Source organism: Carassius auratus, chromosome 1, assembly GCF_003368295.1.
Source record: "Carassius auratus strain Wakin chromosome 1, ASM336829v1, whole genome shotgun sequence".
NCBI lineage: Eukaryota > Metazoa > Chordata > Actinopteri > Cypriniformes > Cyprinidae > Carassius > Carassius auratus.
The window spans coordinates 33732273-33755841 of NC_039243.1; the positions used below are offsets into that span (position 1 = coordinate 33732273).

The window sequence follows — 23569 nt, forward strand, 5'->3', positions numbered from 1 at the left end:
TTACTTTTCCAACAACTTGGCACATGCATTTTTTAACTAGATTTTTATTTGTTTTAAAAGTTTTTCATTTTCCATCTTGGAAAATTTGTTTAATTGACACGGAATTGTTAAAAATGTAAAATCTCTAATTCAAGAAACTTGCATTAATGAAACTTTAAAGTGCTAAAGCATTCCTGAGCATCATTTAAACATTGTTTATTTGCCCTTTTGATAAGGAAATGAAAGACAGGCAGTGTCCTCCCTATGAATTGGCAACCGTTGTGAAGCGAGAAAGCTCAAATTCCAATCAGGCAGATGACATGGAGGTTAATGAATTCGCCTGCGGACTGCGACGTCCTACGAAGCACATTGATACCATCTGCTCCTGACCCCAGCATTTAGCCTCCAACTTGACAATAAGCCCCTGATTCATCACGTTTGATCGGGTCATGACGAATGATGTTCAGGCAGCATCACACATGGCTGGAAAAAGATCCACAGAGACACCGAAGGGTCATTGTCCAATTTAGGAATTGAATAAACAACCAATGCTGGCTAAATGAAACCAGATGTGTGCAAAGCATAAGAAGCGCTGAGGGAAATTACTTCAGTGGTTTCAGGAAAAATCAATTAACCTGAGATGGAGATGCAAAGGCAAATGCAATATAACAAATGTTATTACAAACTATCCTCTAAACTGGGTCAAGAACCTGTGAATTCTTAGAAATTATCATAGTCAGAATGAACACAAATGGGCCTTAGTCTCTTAACTCTTCAGTTCCTTTATGAGAGCTGGGAGAATATCATCATGGTCTGCTATAAAGGTTTTCACAATGCGTTTAGTATGACATGTGTCATCCAAATCCATTATATTTCTGGGGTCATACATGCACATTTATTCTTGATTTGCACCATTTGTTCCCAGAACTAAAGTATACATGCATACCAGCTCACTGACCCATGCACACTGATCTAATCTCACAATATGACATATTTATACACGCCATAAATTCTTTGCAAACATATTACTGACTCATATGCTGATTATCATGCCGTAAAATCTAAATAGAGATGTTTGTTGGTAGCAACAGAGAGGGGAAGGTTTTTTTTTCTGCTAAACCCCAAAGAGTTGTTCCACTTCTGCCATCAACAACAGAAGGAGCAGTTATAAAGCCAAAGAAATGTCCATTAGTTTGTGAAGGGAGGTGGTGGGCGATCGTTTGAAAACAGCAGGACTTCGACAAACTCCAGGTGTTGTTTTTCTATACGAGGACTGGAATTTTTGCCGGACTGTAGTGGTAATGTTGGGTAATTAGTGAAGTGTTGGGTGTTTGTGAAGCTCTCCATGCTTTGAGTTATAGCTTCATCTTTAAGACAGAGAAAAGAGCCTTAGGCATTACCTTACGCTGCAAAAGATTTATTCGAAAGCAGGAGTGAAGAGTCCTAATTATCCTAATCCTTATTAAACGCATCCGAAAGAACGAATCGAGGTCTTAGGGATCACCAGAAACTTTGAACACTGGGCTCCAGAAGCAGGATTGGACAGCCCTCTTCAAGAAAACCTCAAAGTGGTGACCTTATAATAATTCAGTGAGAAGATATGATAAGTTAACCCCTGCCTTGGTAGCTTGAAGTGAACCAACTGTTAAAAGCTCCACTTTTGCCGCTCTGTGTTGAAGTGAAAGACAGGATTCTTCAAAGCCTTCAGCAAAGCAGATTCCCACCAAACGTCTTTGTCCTGATCTGGTTTCAGATGATGATTTTCAGGCCACTGCAAGTTGGTTAAACGTAGGTAACGTTAGCACAGAGATGTGAAGAGCTAATTGGCGATGTCAACTGGAAACACTAACAAAGTCAAACCCTTTTCCCTTTTTCACGGAGTCAAGGACGTGAAACTTTTCCATCCAAGTCAATCTCAGGAAGTCAGAAAGCCAGGCATCTTGTAGCCAGCACAATTAGTGAAGAAATGTGCGATGTTTTATCTGAAGACAGTTGCCTAGGGTCTGCTCAGAGCGTGTGCATATGGATTTGTAAACCGATGCAATCTAGTGCCACTGCTTTTATTGATATTCCAGTTGAAGATTTCATTCCATCCTGTACTCTGATGAGACACACGATCAACAGATCAGTCCATCTCTGACCATCATCCTTATTAAGAGAAAGTCTCATTAAAACTGACCTTTAATGGACTGTTTGTTTTAGTGGTGACACTTGAGAAGTGAGCATTTTTAGAGCCAGTGACTGCAACAGTGTGTGTGTGTGTGTGTGTGTGTAAATGAGAAGACAGTCGGCTATGGAGGTTCAACTAACACTATATAGAAGATGATGATTACCACTAACAGATAAAAATAGACCCAGATTACAGTCCTGGAGCTCCACTAACAATGTTTTGTACTCTTGTGAATGCATTTAAAACTCACGAAAGGAGACATGAAGTCTGTGGGGTGAGAGACTTGTGGTCTTGAAACCTCTGAGTGAACAAAAATAAAACAAGGATGTGAATCTTTAGGTACCTCACGATCCGATCCAGTGCCAAAATGATTCTTGATCAACATTTTAGTATAAAGAGTTGTGTGTTTTGTTTTTAGCCGGCAGCAAGTTAAATATGTCTGTCTCTAGCACAAACAAGCACCATTGCACACATACACAAAGCTCAGAATCTATTCTGAAAAATGAATCATGATGCATCGGATAATAGTTGTTTTTTTCTCTCCCAGCCCTACCAAACAGCTTCATGCTAACAGCTAAATGAAAAAATAAATACCCCCTTCAGCAGCTACAAGTTCTGACACAAACTCTCTCTCAATGAAGAAGATGAACTATTGAAGGAGGTGATTGATCCATGAGCAAGTTGACAAAACTTAAAACTGGTTAAAGCTTTTCAGATGGATGCTGAGGGTTTCTCAACAATCTCTGAGTGTTTGTTGGCTTCTATAGCTGTAATACATTGTGTTTTACACCAACTGGCAACCCGGGGGAATCTGGAAATCCTATTGGTTAAACTGGCAGTGGGCGGAGTCACACAGACCAAAACTTGACATTCCGACACGGAACACACAATTTAAAGCAGAATAACTGGCTGTAGTATTGTTTTTCAGAGAAACAAGTATGTGAACTTAACATGTTTCCTAAATATCTGCACATGTATTATGGTGTTTTTATGCTTTAACTACTATATACTATATGATTTTACAGTTGCTTGTCAGACGTGAGATCTTTGGTAAAAGCCATGGCACACTGTTCGAAATCAACATGATGCACACAGCAAATAATAATTCAGTCCCAATGCCAAGAGAGCACTCTGATATGTTTGTACCTCAATACTTGGTTTGAGTATTGGCAAAGTCTCAATCCAGATCTTTATCTTGAAACATGTAAAGTTGCTTTGCTGCAGAGAGCATGTTCAGTCTTGTTACTGTTGTCATTAGGTGTTTCCTCTCACACCAGATACTCCAGTCTGGCTGGTTTAATGCATAGTTTTCGCATTAGGGAGGATTTTTAACCATGCTGTTAGCCCACAATTGCAGCTCTTTGATATCCATGTACGCTGACGCCGTTTCACCGTTTCAAATCTCACTCCTCCACGAGAAAGCAGCGCCAAAGCTGATCAGATATCAGAATCAAACTTAGACCACAAGGTGATTCTCACAAAAACAACAGCCTTTGACACGAGGAATGGAAAAATACCTGAAAAAAATCAATCATGACTAAATGTACCACTGGTTGCTGTCTTCCAGAAGTAAATAAACAAACAAACAAACAAACAGCCTGGCAAAGAAACCAAGGTTTTTCTGACTTGTTTTTGAAGGTGTCAGTTGAAGCTAGATGATGTAACACAACAGCAATTCTGGCTCGTCTCAGATGTTAAGTGAAAGACATTGCAACAGACGATTAAAAGAGAAGAGTATTATGGTGCGCAGGATCATTTTTCTTCTCTGGAACAGAACCATGTTCTTGCTCTGGTTGGTTACAGAAATATTGACAAAATGCGGTTCTACTGACTCAAGTCCAGACAATTAATCAGAAGACAGCTGTCAGAGCTTAAATCAGTGTATAAAAACACTCACCAACAGACAAAACCCATTACGATGTCTTCATTCAAGCACGCCAGATATAAATAACACTCCAAAAGGATCAGATTTAGCTCAATTATGGAGCAATGCCTGTGGCGAAGGTTTAAAACGCTAACCACACGCAAACAGAAAGAGCAAACATAAGCAGACTCCTCGAGAGCCTCGGGACAGGCCTCAGGGTTGAAGGAGCTCTCGCTCGCACCGTCATCTCAAACAGCTTTCAGAAGAACTACTATAAGTCACTAAGAGCATGTCGTTAGAAATCTGGAAAGGTGCAAACTTTTTAATTGCACATACAGGACTTAATTATGCAAGGTTTGAATGTGGAGTGATATTAAACAGTGAGACGCAGAGGCACAAACTGCTGTGCCATGAGATGTAGGACAGAACCGTGGCTCTGGATCAAGATGTGAGCGTGATGAAGCAATTACAAGCAATGCAATGCAAAACACAACACTCCATGAACCAGCAAGAAACAGCAGTGAATAGTTGTTGCACAAGTTCACATTTACTTTAAGAAGTAGTGATACAGATTTCAATGCATGGCAGCATCTGAGACGATCTCCAAGTTACAAAATCACAGCTAAACAAAGATGCAATATTTTAAATCAAATTACATGAGATGCTTTACATTTACATATGATACAAATTATAAAACTTTTTCTGGTAAAATCTTTTTAAACAAGTCCCTAAGCATGCTTTAAAAGTTCCATTAAAAGTGGGGCAATTAAAATGTATTAAAACCAGTGACTCAAGCACCCAAGTTCATATATGAACAACGTGCTGCATAATAGCTATTTAAAAATCCTAGACATTTAGCCTACAGTTTGGACATTTTTATTCATTGTACAGAAGATAGTAGTCAAACTTTGTAACTTTCTACAGACGCTGCAAAAGATGCTTTATTCTGCTTCAAAAGTACAAGCTCTTTGACCAGCTTTCCTCTGAATCACCAAGTACTGAAGTACTGAAACATAGCTTTAAAGGTGCAACAAACACTCGCACGAGTGCCTCTATGACACACGGACCCTTGCATAAACCAGGTTTCATTGAGAAAGTGTAAAGAGGGCAATGTGGGCCTCTGAAGGAAAAAAAAATTAAATAAATGAGGATGGAAAAAAGCTCCATCACACCCTCCTTCAGGGTGTTTTTGACTCCTGATTATAAATTCTGCTGGATTTCATGCTGAAGGAAACAGCTGGACCACAGGCATGGAAATCCACTAATTAAGCCTGTTGTGATATCCATCGACACTGAAACCACACAGGACAGTCACTTCACCAGAGAAAAATAAACCACTACTTAACTACAACTAAGATTAGAAGTACTCCACTGTTTGGAGATGCATACTTTCTTTCAGCATGGTCAAACGGGTCAAGATTTTCCCTGCATTAACACGTTTAAAGACAGACTTTGTTGTCCACAACAACACAAAATAATCCTACTGTATATTATTCAAGGGAGCAATCTGCACGTCATCAATAATAGATGTCTGCCAGTGGCAGCAGAACGCTAAGAGCACGTATATTCACAATGGTTTGAGAAGAACTGCGTGCCATCTCATGCTTTAAACCACCGCCCATGGGGAATCATGGTTATGTATCCCAGTTAACACGCATGACTTCACCAGAACCTCCTCTCCATTGAATCCAAACACTCGTCCAGGCAGACCACACAGAGCGCTGGAGGACCGGTGCTTAACAGCGTTTTCAGATCCTACTATGATTGAAAAAAGAGATGGTGTTGCTCATTAAAGGTGCAAGCTTCTGTTTATTCAGTAATTGGGTTTGCAAGTTTCTAAACGTTCCTTTGTGGTGGTGGCATTCAAGAAAAACAACTGAGAAATGTAGGTATGAGTTCACGTTTTCTTTAGTCTGCTAACAAAGACAAATATATAATGGGATATAATGAACCACTTCCATTGTCTTTGGGACAGTTTGCCGAAGTCATGTAGAACCAAATCATAATAGAGTAACATTTCTGTTTGAATGACTCCCGACATGGGAAAGTACTTTAAGCAGCAGAATTAACTTTGTCTTTAAAAATTGAAAAAGTGAATTAAATCTTACAAGTAAAATGTTAAAAACAAGAATGTGTAAAATGCAATCTTGCTCTTTAAAAACCTTTCCTCTTTTGCATTCTAATTACACCACATGCAAACATGGAACGTGCTTAAAGATTGTCAATATTCAACTTTTATATATTGTTAAATCAGTTGCAATGCAAGATATCCACCGTCACACTGATCTCAAATCTGAAACCAGCCTGTTGAAACTACAAATTTGAATATTCCCAAATGGATCACGTTAAAATTGGAATCAAACAGAATTGAGTGTCTGTGATTCAGAACCAAATTGAGATATCTGTGTCAGTTCCTGCTCCTAATAAGAAAGTTAGATAAAAAGCGTGCAACGCTGGGGAGGTTAGGACTACGCAAGGATGAACGCATCAGAAAGTAGCTAATGATAAACTATCCCATACAGAATAAAGAGCGAAAGTTAATGTCACAGGTATCAAACCATAAATCTCTCCTCTGGAGGAAGCAATGATTACTAAAGTCTCCATGTTCAAATCTCTGCCCAGTTCTTCTCCGAGCATCTGTTAATAATAAAAGACTCCTCTCAGACTCCTAATAACACTTCTTCATGTCAAAGTGCATTATTACAGTGGTGTAACGAGGCTTTTACACAAAGGTCTTTCAATTAAAACTGAAACGCCAAACCCTAAATGCACGGAAAAGTGATTCTTAATAGATTCACATCTATTGATTACAAGGATTGGATCAGTCATCTCTTCAACGCTTACAGTAAGACCAAAAAGCAGCAGCTCGGCTCTTAACTGGGACTAAAAAGTATGAGCACATTACCCCCATCTTAGCTTTGGGTTGGCGCCTGCGTATTTATCAGAGCTTTACATGTCCACGCTCCTGTTAAAGCACTGAGGTTGTCCAATCAGGTGCTTTTCAAAGTTAAAAAATTATGTTGACCGAGCTTTTTCAGTGCTTGTAACTTGGCTTTTATTTGGAACTGAGCAGAGATTTTGTGATGTTTTTACTGTATTTGTCTTGTTTGTGTGTGTGTGTGTGTGTTTTCTGGACATTGTTAAGCACATTGGTCAACCATGGTTGTTTTTAAATGTGCTATATAAATAAAAGTGTAAAACAGCACGACTGCACTCACACAGACGCTGGCAGCCTGACGCAGAGCTGGATTAGAGATGCTGATCAAGGAGTTTGTGGCTTTATAGTACATGCTGAGAAACGCTTTACGTGATGAGAGATGCTGGGTCAGTGACGCAGTCTATGCAGCTACTCCAGCTCGAACCAATGTTGATTAAGTCCAACAGGATCCAAGATGTGTCAATAAAGTGTAGACTCAAGTAGTGTACAGAGCTGCCCTCCTGAAGATAGACCTTCCACCAGCTTCGGCACAAAGAGAGAGCATCTTACACGCCAGCTGGCCTTCGTCCTCTTGAGGATAAGACACTACATGATCCACGGAGCCAGAGATAGGGGTTAGAACAGCTTCCCAAAAATAGACCACTGCTTGTCTCACTTTCATACACCAACATGTCGCTTCAGACCAATAAGACTTTGTTATCTCGGCAACACAAAACAGAGATTTTTGATTTCTTTTTATATTCTCGGAGCAATCGTTGTCCATCCGTTGAAAGTCTAGGGAATCAACATTTTTAAGCTTCAAAATGTGCATAAAGAAGCCATCTATATGAACTGAGGAGTTTAATTCAAGTCTTCTGAAGAGACACAGTTTCTTTAGGTGATGGTGAATTCAAAATGAATAATGCAACTTACGGTACTTTATGTTTCCATTTTTTCAATGACGAATGGATGGATCGCAATTTAAATCGATAGTTCACCCCAAAAAGTTTTTTTTTTGTTTCTTTTTTCTGCTAAGCACAAAAAGGATATTTTGAAGAATGTTGGTTGTCAAACCAGTTTAGAATGGAATAAAAATAAACTGGAATCTACAGTCAACTGAACATTCTTCAAAATATCTTTTCATGTTTGGGTGAACTATCCCTGAGAGTTCCATCTAGCCATCATAAACAAAAATTCAGATTTGGATATTTTCTGCTTTCACCTTTTTGCTCCAGTCCCTGTTTATTTTAACAGAATGGTAAAAAGACAAGCACGTGTCTCCTTTTATCTTCAATGGAAGAAAGTCTTCCACTTCTAGTTTGGAACAACTTGAGAATACATGAGAATTCCCATTCTCGGCCAAACCAGGACGGTTCTTTCAAAATAATTAAAATCAGTTTTCTGTGGTGCTAATCTGCAATATGACATTAGCTCAACATCAGCGTCTAACTGGATTGACCCACAAACCCTTAATTGACCCTTTGGCTAAACTTCCAAGATCTGATTGGCCTTTTCGTTCAGCGTACTAGTTCGGCATGCAGGTACATGAAAGTTAAGAGCTTTTCTCTATTTGCTGGCATATCTGCGCTGAGACCTGGACAGCTGTATGGAAATGAGAGCGCACAATTACACAGAACAACGGCTCTCTCAGCATGAACTTGGTAGATTAGCCATTCAGGAAACAAAGACAGACGGCCCACTGAAAGAGAGAAATAAAAACAACCTGAATGCTACCAATCGGAGACAAGAGGCCTGAAAAACACCAAGTTTCCTCCCTCTAAACACATGGTGTCCGAGGGACGAGGGAAAACCCTCTCGTCACCGAGCTTCTTTTCCTCTGTCATGCAGTGATATTTAACAAGGATGTAAATAAGCATCCCTGGGGCACTGCATTACAACAGCACACATGCACCCTAAAGTGTCAACAACAAAGGGCACATGCATCTCCGAACGAGAGAAATCATAAAAAGTAGAGAGCCGCCCGGTGGGCGAGAAGGAAGGACCTGTCCACATCTCTCTCCATCTGTAAATGGTTTCCAGGCAACACGAGGAGAGGTCTCCTTCTGGCCACTCGTGAGTTAACTCTACACAGACTTTTATGAATTTTTACAAAGAGGAAAGTGAAATGCAAACTGCAATACGTTACAGTGATTATCATCAAGACACTCGATCAAAACTTCAGCATCGATTACGGCTGTCAATCAATTTAATCAAATTAATTACATGATGATATTTGCATCAAAAGTTAGAGATGTTTTGGTGACACTTTAGTTTACGGTCCAACTCTCACTTCTAAGCATGAGTATGAAAAACATATTGTCCGTTTATAAATTGGACAAGTTAATTACAATGTTAATTGGACCTTAATTTGGTTAAGTGACCAATATTTGTAATATTCTCTAAACATTTGTTTTCCATCAGTTGGAATGGCTGAATGAGGATTCCTTCCTCTGAGGAATACAATTAAAAGTCTGTGTATAAATCTCCTCATGTGTATGTCCGAAACATTTAAGTCCAAAGCCTTTTAAAGTCCTGGAAACAATATCTATTTTTATTATTAAACCAACTGTTGCATGCTGAAGCAAGTATTCCTGAATCTCTCCAAGGTTTCTGAAAAATAAAGTCTATTAAGTACATTTATATTGCACTTTCTTTTTTTTTTTATATTGACCAATCATCTGTCTCTGCTTCACTGTGTGCTAATAACCGTTGTGGAAATGTAGGGACACAAACAGCCACATGGTTTCCGGGCATCCGGACCAATTATGATGCAAGTAGATAACATGCATTTTTAATATCCTGATTTTTTAAGAGGGCAAAAGAAAGGAAAAGCACAATGGCATGACAGCACCGGGGACGGCCGGCACTGAGCGTGCATTTAATAAAACAGTTTGCAGTTTGAAACCGGCTGTTAATACAAGAACAAACAAGGGTTCACATAAAATAATTGGCATATCCATCACTCAATCCGAAGATGAACCTTTACACCTAATTACACGATTAAAGATAAACGTCATATGAATCTACTTTCCTGTACATTTTAGAATCAAGAATCAGAACGAACTTCTATGAAGAAAATGTGTTTAAAAGAACAGCATTTATTTTAAATAATTTGCAACAATGCGAAAGCATGTGGGAGAACCAGTGTCTTTTGATGCTGGCGTATCTCAACATCTGTGTGCCGCACGTTTAAAACAGCATCTCTGGAGGATTCTCCAAACTTCCAGGATTGGGATGCTCAAGGTCTGTTTACACATCCAAGCCTGTTTGTGAATGACTAGGAGCGTGCATGTGCACGTGCACTTCCTGTTTCCTCTGTCAGAGCTAATATCCGAGCGGAGAATCTGAGACGGTGTTTCTCAGCAGGTTCTGACAGGAGGAATGACCCTAGAGATGCAACACACCGGTAATAAGACTGGTGTTTATTCATCAAACGGGACTAGACCTAGCCAATGGGGGCTTGTTTTATCCGAGATAACAGCCATTGAGAGTCACAGGAACTAACGGAAAATGACAGCAGGATGAAGAGGAGGCCTAGATGTGCTCTACTTCCTGTCGCACCCGTTCATCTTCCTCAGACAAGAGCACTTCAGTGTGAGAAAGTGTGCGGTGATAACTATCAGGTCACTGTTGGATGAAGTGTCCAAAAAACTATAAAAATAGACATTAATTAATGTAGCATAGTTATTACAAATGTGATATTTAGAATAATTGTAAAAAATGTATTTGTTAGCTCATAATACCTAATAGCGAACATCTAATTGTATCATACACTATCAAAAGTTTGGGGTTGTTACACTTATGTTTTTGAGTAATTTTTAAGTCTCCTACTCTCGTAAAGGCTGCTTTTTCAATCAAAAATACTGTAGAAATTATGAAATATTATTACGGTTTTAAGTAACCATATTCTATGTGATTCTCTGTTAAAGTGTAATTTATTCCTGTGATCAAATCTGTATTTTCAGCATCATTCCTCCAGTCTTCAGTGATCTTCAGAAATCAGAATAATATGCAGATTTACTGCTCGAAAAACATTTCTGATTATTATATTTAATGTTGAAAATAGTTGTGCTGCTTAATATTTTTTTGGAAGCCATGAAACATTTTTCTGAATACTTTGTTCCTGCTGAATAAAAGTATTAGCTACTTAAAATATTTTTATTAAAAAAATCGTACCAAAACAAAAAATTACATTTAAAGATATGTTTTGTTTAAATTTATGCATTTAGCAGAAAAATGAATAATAATAAACAATTTAAATATTTAAATTGATTATTAATTAATATATATATATATATATATACACTGTAATAATAAAAATACTGAAAAGGTGCTTTGTTTGTGGGTAATACTTCATCAATAGCAGGAACAAAAAGGGATTTAATAATTAAACAATTTTCTAACAAATGTTGTTATATTGCAGTTAAACAGCTGAAGAATATAAGTCTGTCTGCTGCTATAGCAACTGGATTTGGAGCTGAATGTCTTTGGTTTGTTTGTAACAAGAGTTTGAATACTCTTACCCCATAAAAATCAACATCCCAAATACAATCTCCACGATCATACGCAGGACAAGGGAACAGGGAAATGTGAGTACTACAGTGAGACAGAGCAACCTTGATCAGATCTCACCAGTGCAAAGATTATCTTAGTGCTTTTGAGGAAAAGGAAAAGTGTTGCGGAGATGAATTTTTGATGAATTTTGGTTGCATCTTGTCTTCAGCTGGTTGGAGCATCTCTTTTTCAACCTCACACAGTATTAGTACAGTATAGTACAGTATTTTTCTGACTATAAGTCGCAGGACCAGCCAAACTATGAAAAAGTGTAACTTATAGTCCGGAAAATATAGTACTTTTGATGAGGACCATTTTGGAAAATGTTGTAAAATGTAGGTTTCAGATTAGTTTTATTAGGTTTTGAGAACTAGCTCATGAAATATTTGTGCTACAATAATCACACTATGTTTAGTGCTCTATGAAATCAGTTTTATTTTTTCCATATTCTATTTTTTGTTTTAATAGTTAAATTCAATTGTATTAACCATGTAGCATTTCTAATTAATTGCAATCAATAAACACACAATTTAACAGCAATTTATTAAATGTTTAACAAAAATAACAAAAATTAGGCCCTAAGAAATGAGTTTTATTTATTTTTTCACAATTTTTTTTTGCCAAATTCTGTGTTTTCCATTTTCTGGATTTCATTTCTAATTTCTAAAAATCTAATTTTTAATAATCAATATATATATATATATATATATATATATATATATATATATATATATATATATATATATATATATATATATATATATATATAATATTTTATTATTATTTATTTATTTATTTAGAAATACTACGTAAATATTAAGTAATATATTTCTGTCACAGTTTCTTCAAGTTAATCAGAGTCATTTGTTTGGCTGGGTGTGCTATTCAGTAGTGCTTTCACATTATTTTAGTACAGTATTACGGTTTACAAATGCAAAAAAAAAAACATTTCAACAGAGCAGAATGTCACTTGGTTCTGGTCCAAGAGAATCAATCTCACAAATGACCTCCAATGAAATATTCATGTGTTTTATAAGCAACTCTTAACTCCAAACTGGATTTCACATGTGCTGGCAACTCACTTCAACACAGAGAAAAACTAATGACATTTTACTGCCATTAAACAGTTTAGCTCTTCACAAGACGAGGCTCCATTTAATCGCTTTACGTCAACGGAAAAAGAGAGACAAGAAAGTGTTTGCCGCATTCTGGATCTCGACAAAAAAGGCTTCTGTGGCTCTGTCTCACGCTGATAAAATGGAAAAGCGCAGCTTTTATAAGTTAGAGAACATTAAAACGCTTTACAGCTCTTAAACACAACTTTCCCATTCAATGGGGCTGGTTCTGATTCCAATTCATTAGGCTTCGTTTCTTTTTATGGTCGACTCTGGTTACTGTTGAGGACAGACGAGCCTCGTTTCACGGGCTGTATCTGCGTCACAGATCTCCATTTTACAACAAAACACTTCTCCAACAGGATGTCACTGAAAATAGCTGAGAAAAATGAGCTCATAGAAAGAAATTCGGGCAGAAGTGGATTTAACCACCACCTTGTAAAGACACGGTGCTTCTGAAGCTCTGCCAGGCTCCTGAGGTCTTCATCTCAACCGTTCCTCCTGCTCCATGACACGTGTAGATCGCTCGGATCACTTCGTCTGAACCATCGCAGAGACTGCAGGGCTTCTGACATACACTGCGGGATAATTCAGTTATCTGATCGCTCGCTGGCCTTAGCTCAAGGTTAACACAAGACTCCAGCCACCTCCACAGAAGAACAATCCCGCTATGCCAACAATGGCTCACTTGTTCGAAGCCATCTTCACTTATGCACCTGATGAACATATGCATGCTATCATACCGTCAGCGTGATGTTAGCTCAAGCCACGGCTACACAAATCAACCGCTAACTTCTGGAGCGAATGAGAACGCAGTTCAGAAACTCAATAACCACAATGACTACCATCCAGGAATACTCTTACCAGTGAGGCCAGATTCACAATGAAACCAAGGCGAAAATGCTATTTTTTTCAACAACAAAATTACAAATTTCATGGTCTGCTTCATTACACTGACGGAAATAAAACATGCAGAAACTGAATCGTCAGGTTCTCACTGGGGCGGACGACTTCGTCTACCCTAAAATTTGCATATTAGTACCCTAGAGTAGTAATATAAGGCTAGAATACACTACATGACTATTCAAATGGGAGATGATTTGGTAACACTTTATTTTAAGGTGTCATTGTTACACGTTACATAATTATGCATAATTACATACAAGTAACCTTGAACCTAACCCAAATCCTAACCCTAACCATATAATAAGTGCATGCTGTTCATGAATATTACTCCGTACTTGTATGTATAATTACATTGTAACAAGGGCACCTTAAAATAAAATGTAACCACAGATTTTTAAACACTTGCAGTGTTATTAAATGGTAACAATAAACTACTGAAGATCATATTCTACCAGACTTAAGTTGTTGCAAACACAACTTATTCATGCAAAAACATGCATTTTTTTCTTAGAGATGCATTACATTTATTTATTATTTTTTAAATCCAAAAATCATGTGATCAAGTCTGTGTCCAGCATATAATACAAGATTTTCTCCGAGTGGCCAGAATCTGCATACAGGCTCTGATTTTTAGCAAATAGTATCTAGTATATTTTGGTAAAAGTTCCAGTGTTTTTTATGGATACCCCTCATTTTAGGTCACATTATAAGTGGACCTCCCAAAATATTTTGTAGTCTGACAGAACTAGAAACCTTCTGACCATAACCACTGCTAACCAGCAGTCGAGAATAAACAGCATCAAAGAATAGCAATGGCTAGAATGAGCTTTAGGAGAGTTGGATAAAAGAAGGAATGATGCATCAGCTGTTAGATCACACTGCCACCTGCTGTTCACCAACTGATAGTAATGAAAAATACCAGTCCTGTAAGCCAAAATGACATCGTAAGTAACAGCAGACAAGTACAAAGTGAAAAGGACACAAAGGAAGCGGATCTTTTCAGTAAACTAATGTCCTCCAAGAGAGACAGACAGAAGGCCGAGTCTGCAGATATCTGGCCTCAAGTCACTTTTGCTCTGGAGAAGACATACTGTGCTTCTGACATCATTCCAAGCACAAAGCCTGCAGATCCCACACTTCTGATCTCAGAACACACACAAGCCGTTCCTCTCTGACCTTAGAAGCTGCACGATTACAGACTGAAACAGGCCCACGTGTTTCCCAGCAATCAAATCTAAAATACACTTACATATTAAACAATGCTGGTTTAATTCACATGAGAAGCTTTAAGCATCCACACACCTTCTTAACCCTTTATTCTGGATCAGTCTATGCTTTCAATGCATACTAAACCTGCTTGTGCTTTTTAACAGAGACCCAAAAGCTCAAGCATTAGGATTCATCTGTGTTGTAATGATAACATAAGTGTTCACATGTGAACGTCTCCAGACACCCTGAAATATGCCAAAACAGAGGATGCAAGTGCAGTGGCATTTCATTACAAGAGTATCAAACCTGATAAACACAACTTTCCTCCCTTTGACAAACATCAGTCCATGTAAATGCATTGCATGAATGCACAAGGTCGTTTGGTAAACAGTTAAAGAGATATGGGGGCTAAAGGAATTATTGTATAAGAACAAATACTTCTAGAAGGATGCTGTATGCTGCTTGGGTGACACACAGCTTAAAAACAAGGCCCTTGACGTGAATAATCGGTTACGTGACTGGCTTGAAGCAGACCGATTACTTGCAAAGCTACAGTGAAGTTGATGGTAATGTTAGGACCCTATTAATAACCAGGCACCTCAATATGTTACATTCATACACATGTGAAAGGCCAAACTGTTTATTCATCATCTCAACTCTACTGTTAATAATCTCACTACTGAAATCAAGTAAAGTGGGATCAGAATCAAGAAGTAAGAATGCAAGTCTCTACAGTATAAAGTCTCTAAACCTTTGAGTTATTTCAAGAATCATTATACATAATCACACTGAATTCTTTGATTTTAAGAATTTTTACGCATCATAAGATTAAACCATCTACCATCAGTCAGGGGTGGGGTGCATGTTTTATCGGTTATGCAGCGTATGTTTTATCGGTTATGCTGCATATGTTTAACGGCTATGCTGCATGTGTTTTATCGGTTATGCTGCACGTTTTATCGGTTATGCTGCACATGTTTAATTGCTATGCTGCACGTGTTTTATCGGTTATGTTGCATGTGTTTTATCGGTTATGCTGCATGTGTTTTATCGGTTATGCTGCAACGTGTTTAATTGCTATGCTGCATGTGTTTTATCGGTTATGCTGCACGTTTTATCGGTTATGCTGCACATGTTTAATTGCTATGCTGCACGTGTTTTATCGGTTATGTTGCATGTGTTTTATCGGTTATGCTGCATGTGTTTTATCGGTTATGCTGCACGTGTTTAATTGCTATGCTGCATGTGTTTTATCGGTTATGCTGCACGTTTTATCGGTTATGCTGCACGTGTTTAATTGCTATGCTGCATGTGTTTTATCGGTTATGTTGCATGTGTTTTATTGGTTATGCTGCATGTGTTTTATCGGTTATGCTGCATGTGTTTTATCGGTTATGCTGCATGTGTTTTATCGGTTATGCTGCACATGTTTAATTGCTATGCTGCATGTGTTTTATCGGTTATGTTGCATGTGTTTTATCGGTTATGCTGCATGTGTTTTATCGGTTATGCTGCATGTGTTTTATCGGTTAAGCTGCATGTGTTTTATCGGTTATGCTGCATGTGTTTTATCGGTTATGCTGCATGTGTTTTATCGGTTATGCTGCATGTGTTTTATCGGTTATGCTGCATGTGTTTTATCGGTTATGCTGCACATGTTTAATTGCTATGCTGCATGTGTTTAATTGCTATGCTGCATGTGTTTTATCGGTTATGTTGCATGTGTTTTATCGGTTATGCTGCATGTGTTTTATCGGTTATGCTGCATGTGTTTTATCGGTTAAGCTGCATGTGTTTTATCGGTTATGCAGCATGTGTTTTATCGGTTATGCTGCATTTGTTTTATCAGTTATGCTGCATATGTTTTATCCGCATATGTTTTATCGGTTATGCTGCATATGTTTTATCTTCATATGTTATATCTGTTATGCTGTATATGTTTTATCGGTTATGCTGCATATATTTTATCGGTTATGCTGCATGTTTTATTGGTTATGCAGGCTTATATACAGGTTTTATAAATAGGTGTGGAGAATGCCTGTGCTCCATCACCCACATGATACATGGTCTTGATCAATCTGGGAATCCGAGTCAAGTTTCCTGAGCTGAGCAACAAACTAAACATGGCTGCTGTACCTTCACTTGCTTTATTGAATGCATACAAGAACTGACCATTTAAAATTCAACAAAATGCATAAAATAATATCATAAAGAACAAAACCGCATTGGCATAAGGAGCCTCAATCTTGAGGCAAAGAGATTTTAAACCACACGCCTCGTGCAAAACATATAACAGCAAAATGATTCTTCATTCTAACCCAAGCTAGAAGAGGGAAACTCCATGTACAGCAAGTGCTTGCATCCATAAAAACATGCAAGTTGGAGCACCTCTCATCTCTTGGGTGTCTGTGTATGGATCGTGAACTACTCAAATCGACAATTCAACTGAACAACAAGTTGACTGTGATGACTTCCTTGTGAAACCTAAAAGCAAGGATGCCATAAAGAAAGTATACTCTGATAATGGATGAAACGAAGTAGTGATGTCAGTTGTATTCTGGGCAAAATATTGAGACAAAATCCTGGGACAGAAATAGAGGAACCGACTCAGTTTGAAAGGATATCCACAACCCGCTATGCAGCTGGCTACACGTGTTCAGTCATCAGTGAGGAACGTAGTGGGTATGTGATGCCTCCCAGAACCTCTGATCCAGTCTCTGCTATAAATCTGTCTCTGCTTTTTGACTCAATTCAAAGAGCTGGCCCGATAAATGTCCTCTCTCACACAATCAATCTAGAGGGCAAACCACACAAGCAGTGGCATACGGCTTAATTAAACAACCAAGTAGACAGATGGGTCACACCATGGCAATCTGACTGCTCCTGGACCGAGGACAAGACAAGAAGCCATGGATAGGGAGGACAGGCAGAAGGAGAAGTATTGAGGGAGCGAAAGGTGAGAAATGTTCCCAAAGAATCAGGGATGAAGACCAGGCACAGTGTTTAGCCAGGTTCTGGGCTCAGCTCCCAGTCTGTAACCGCAAAAATACCCATTCACTCCTTCCCATTCATGCACGGGTCAAGTTAGCTATTTTAGGCAGTGATAAAAAGGCCAGGATTGATCCAAACTCTGTGAAGACTTTGGTTGTGCTGAACCATGAGTGGACCCAAGGAATTTGCTCTTTCTTGTTTATAGGCTAGGATTCCTCAAAACTCGCCTCGAGTTTAGCTTCAAACATGATGTGGTGAAACAGACGTCAAAAACATTTTCCAAAGAATCTTGCATAAAAAATAAAGTCAAATAGGTTTGGAATGAAATGATAGTGTGTGTATGTAGTAATTTTCGGGTAAATAATCCACAAGAGTGCTAGTTTAAGAGGCTGGAGAGCAGTACAACAATGGGGCAGTTGATGTTCCATCAGGTCAGGTCAGGTAAGTTAGTGGGGCTATCCACGGAGGAATGCCATTTTTGGACCACCTCTCATGTTGTCGGTGATAACCAGACTCATATTACAAGCTGTTAACAGCAACAATGTGCTAACAAAGCATGATTAGCACAAATATTCATTATTGCAATGGTCCTGGATATTAAAATGCAGTGTTACCGAGCAGCCCCATCTTCAGTTACAAAACCCTGGCTCTCGGCAGATGCTTGTGACACATTCCCAGGTCAGGAGAAAGCCTCTCACACACACTGCCTGCTCTGCAAGAAATGTCAGCACCTCTTGGCAGCCCTGCAGTAGGTGGGAGGTCTTCAAACACTTGGGAAAAGTTGCTGTCTGAGTTCAGCAGGTATTTTTTACTATTTGGAGTACCAAGGGTGGCCAAACATCAGTGTTAAATGGCAACCTGTGATACAATGTCAGCACTTCTTGGTGGCTTTGTTGCAGGGGTGGCTGTGATGCTATCATGTGCAAGCTGGGCTTGCACCAATCACATTGGACGTATACCGCCACTTACCTTTAACTTGACAAGTAGTTCAGCTTCTGTGCTGTCACGTCTTGACAACTTTGTAGGAATCATCTACTTTTCTAGGTTACAAGCTACACTTTTAAAATGATTTAGGCGACATATGACAGATTAGCTGACATCCCATCATGTCTGTTAGTGGGGGGTCCAGCTATCCCATATGCCGAAAGCCGCAATACTGTTTGCCTAACAATTTCTGTTTGTCTGTGCAGTGCAGGAATGGGCCAGCTCAGAATAGCTTTGAGCAGATGCCTTCACCCAGGGTTATTTGGAGCTCAAGGGCAATGAAATCCCATCATCTTCCTCCCATAGGAACCGGCGAGGAGGGGTAAGAGGACACATCAGCTGACTTGAGTACTTAATCTGTACTCATACACAACAAAGTGAGAAAAGGTCACCAAGGTAAAACCATTTTCATTTGCGATAATGCAAAGATACGGCAAGAGTTTCAATAAAAGTGAAGACTCTTTTTGCCCTTTTCAATAATGTCCGCAAGATCGAGAATGAGCCCCGGGTTGATTGTATTTACCCACAGTACAATGAAAATATTTACTTAAAGTAAGGTAATAAATGTGCCCTCATGAAACCCCTGTCTGTTCTAAAATACAGATGGAGTATCTGATTCCTTTTAGAAAATTAGTTTTTCAGATGGTTCAAGAAATGTGAATTCATACATTCATAAAAATGTATTCAATGATTAGTTTGAAGCATTCTGCATCTACTGTATAAGATAAATATTTAGCTTCATAAATTATATCCCATTCCCCCCCAAGTTGTGTTATTTGCATTTATCAGTGACATCTAGAGTCACTCGTTTTCATGAACATGAACACATGTAATTGTCAAGGTTGATGCAATATTCGCTATGGAATATTCAGAAGATTGGGAGACATATGCCACTTGACAGAAATCTGTAATATGGAAAAAGCTGCATGAAGAGTCTTAAATTCTTCCTTAATGTTGCTCTTGAAAACGATTTAGTAAATGATAATTGCCATTTTTGAGTGAACCATCCCTTTTAGGAAACTGGCACAGAGAAACTTTCAGGCCAAAGGTAAAAGCTCAAGTAGCATATGGCTCTTGATGGTGACCATGGCATAGCATTGAAGGGCAGGACGGGATCACTTTACCCAAATGGCAAAACAGAACCGGAATAGAAAAGCAATACACTCTCAAGTGCTCTGGTGTGAAAACTCAAGTTCATTTCCTGTGGGTCAGAAACAGCTGTCTTCAATACCAGGCCTTGGAGGGAAAACAGCAGGTTTTGTCACCAAAGCATGTCTTCGTTGGAAACTCTGTTGGGAGCTATTTATACAAGGGACTCTGAGAAGTGGCAAGGACCAAAAAAACTAAACAAAAAAAAGTTTACAGAAGGAAACTTTTATTTTTGGCATGTAACTCACTCCATACAAAGACTTTAGGAATATTTGGATGTGAAAATGAGAGTATTTTCATCTTAAAACTTCATCTCTGTTGGACTCCTTTGCTACTTCCTTTCTACAACAATAAAAGAAGCTGCTTTTTTTATGCTCAGTGGATTCTGCAGAACCTGCTGAGCGAATGGGGACCAAGAGATATTCCAGTTATTCCATTCACTGGGGCCAGCTGGTGGATCTCAAGTCACTTCTGCAAGCTGCTCATTTGGAGAGACATGGGGATGCCTGTTTGCTGATGTTGAGGTTTATGCATCTATTTTTTTCCCTGGTCTATTCCTACTTCCTCTTTGAGAGACACTGCAGTCTCAGTGGAGGCCTGATTTTACAAGGAAAGAAGAAAGTGGAGGCACAAGGAAAATTAAGAGAACAAAGACAAGCCTCAAGAGGAATGTGTCCACAAATTAATCTTCCGGAAGGAACATGTGCACATTAGTGATACAGAGCATTTTACTTGGCTTTTCCCCCTGTGCCATCATCTAGTTGGTTCCCACAAAATCCTCCATATCTTGAGAACACATGTGTTGGGTGAGAAAAATAAGGCACTGAACAAAGTTATAGCAAACACTGCAGAGATGATTGTTTTCTATTCTGGTGTTTAAGTAATAAATTACCTGGGAAAGATATTATGTTTCCACTCACCTTCCTAAAATATATATATGCAGATTTGGTGCTTAAGAAACATTAACTAAATTGAAAATGGTTATTCGGCTTAGAAATGATGAACAGAAAGTTCAAAAGAACAACATTCATTTTTAATGTCTTTAGTATAATTTTTGATCACTTTAATGCATTTTTGTTCAATGAAAGAAACCATTACATTACTGACCCCAAACTTCTGAAAGGTAGTGTACTTTCACACTTTCTTCATATATTTATTATTTTAACTAATGGCCTTCATTCTTATGACTCATCATTGCATCATTCCATTTAAAGGTTGCTTAAGGTTGAGAGCATTTGTAATAATGCCAATAACCGGAGGGTAAATGTGAAAGCCAGCGACATTAGACACCTAAGACTACAATAGAGGCTCCCATAAATGGCAATGTCTATAAAAAGAAGTTTCTGGAAGTATGATTTAGCGAAGCGAAATTAAATTCCTCGTTATCTTCAGCCGTCCCACTCGAAGAAACAAACAAGTTTGTTCGCTGTACTCAAACAAGCCTTTATTATCCAATAATTGAGACCATTTTAAATATTTTCTCTATGAAATGGCTGGTACCGGAAAGTCACGAGTCAAGCTTAAAGCCAGTTGATGAGGTGTAACCTTGCAGCGAGTCCTCCATGAACAGAGTTGTCGTGTACAGTGTCCTTCCGGCCTCTCCCGCTTGGACTATGAAGCACACGCAACGCTGCATTATGGGATTGCTGGGACGTTATGATGACCAAAGAACAGCTGCTTTCCAATCCAATCAATGCATGTTCTCTGGATCTGGGCAGGGTTAAAAATAGGAACTCCCAGGCAAGTCTTTTTAAGGTCACCGGATGGGATCGCAGCGGTGACTAAAGAAATCACTTACAAAGAAGCTATGCTCATATCTGTTTTGGTCAACATGATTCCCCATATATTCTTTCAATAAAGCACACCATTCTGTCAGTGTCGCTAAGCGACTTCACTGAATAATTCAGGTAAAGTCTTAGAAAGTGGCATTAAAATGACAGCAGTGCAGCACAGTATGACATGCTCATAGACCGGTGTGCTATATTGAGTCTCTTGACTGTGCCTGAGCAATTACTGCTATTGTTGGTTTAAGAACGAGAGGGAGGCAGAAGGTTGAATGATGACTCACAATCCCAGCAGTTTCTCATGCATTTCAAACAGCACCAGAAAGCACTGATTCTATTCAAAATCAAAAAGCATAATACAAGGATTGAAATTTCCTGGCAACAGTTCCCAAATTATACATACGGTATATATAAATCAAGAATGTCAAGTAAATCAATGTTTATTCTAGTAAATGGGTATAAACTGGTATCAGGGCTCAGTACTGTGACCATTTTTGTTTTGCATAAGCTCATAAACTCATAAGCGCTGCCATTTCTGTTGAACATGAAAAACATCAACCGACAAATTAAACAAAAACGTAACAAAACCAAGCTACTTATTTGAGCGGCATTTATCAAGCACTTTTCAATGCCTTTCGAGATTTTCACACAACTATTTCTAAAAATGATCCAATTTAAATACTATTTTAATAGGATGACCGAAATATACTTTGTGGCAAACAAACACTTATAAAAAAAATTGCTTTACATTTTGATATTATAAAACATCAAATCATCAACAATCAAATTTTGCCAAATGTTTGTCACAAAGTGCCTTGAAAAACAAACTTTTCTTAAATTTGTGACTGAATCTGATGTTTTTTTTAATCATCACTGAAGTTATCACTCAGTTCAATTTAATAAGAATACATATTTTAGATTTTGCACGTTACTGTTGTTAATAAAAGTAATTTTTGTATGCTTCCCAACTCAAGCTCAGTGCTTTACCCTCAAATGTGTATTACCAAAACAATTTTTTTTTTTTTTTTTTAGCAACTGCGCTTATTAATGCAAAACAATAGTAATTTTATGGTTAAATTATGTTTATTTTTAATACCCCCACACACCACGCCCCAGAGCTACCAAAACTGCTCCTGGCGCCACTGTCTGTAGAACTTAGTGCTCTCAGATGTTAGTCTGAAGCCCTGTGATATTATTCCAGATCGAAATGTTTTTAAAACACCCATGATTGGAACATCTCAGTACAGACTCACCTCAAGCGTCGCAACTACGCATTTCGAAAAGACAATCAATATTCAACCATGCAGTGAGCTATTCATTTCCAGACCAAAGCAACTGGCATTAAATCTGGCATGCTGCAGGGCATAGTTGTGTTTAGATTCCTGGGACTCACCCGTCTGCGACAGAAGGGCAGACTTTGAGCTATGATGTTGATGCTGAAGATCTTGAGGACTTTCTGGGGTGGTACAGGCTCCTTGGGGACATCCTTGGTGTCCAGTGCTTGGCTCTCCGGGAGAGCCTTGGGAGCCTTCTCTTTGCCCGAGGACTTGGACGTCTTTCTCCTCGGGCTGGCTGACGAGAAGCGGGGAATGGGGCAATGCCGCAGCATTTCCAACACGAAGCTAGTAGGTCATATCCCAGCAGAGGCAAATTTATGGGATTTGGTCGGTGGCAGAATCACTGAATGCCCCCAGAAGACGATTCACAAGAGTTTTAAGAGACACGCCAGCTCTGAGGGTCCACACCAAGCTCGCTGCCCTGAATTGTGGCCCCTTTTTAAATATCAGAGGGTCTGATGTCACCAGGAGCCTGTTGGCCCCAGCGCCAGCTGTCCTGTACTGGACGACCCCCACCTAAACACATGAGCACAGGAATCTACTCCCTCAGCCCACCGTGGAGCAAAGCAGCCTCCGAGAGTCACATCAGAGACAGACATAACCCTTCACC

At 38.8% G+C, this 23569-nt stretch overlaps 1 protein-coding gene across 2 annotated transcripts in view; it reads right to left on the reverse strand.

The window, feature by feature from the left end:
• The window catches only part of LOC113108446 (F-box/WD repeat-containing protein 7-like), an 84062-nt gene that overhangs the window by 33257 nt on the left and 27236 nt on the right, over positions 1-23569 (reverse strand). The window contains exon 1 of one of the 2 annotated variants that reach the window (XM_026271591.1): positions 23016-23372. The exons of the other annotated variant lie outside the window; for it this stretch is intronic. Coding sequence (XP_026127376.1) covers positions 23016-23231 — 216 coding nt within the window. The 5' untranslated portion in view covers positions 23232-23372. Of the gene's footprint in view, positions 1-23015; positions 23373-23569 lie in introns of those variants that run through there. 2 annotated transcript variants of the gene reach the window in all.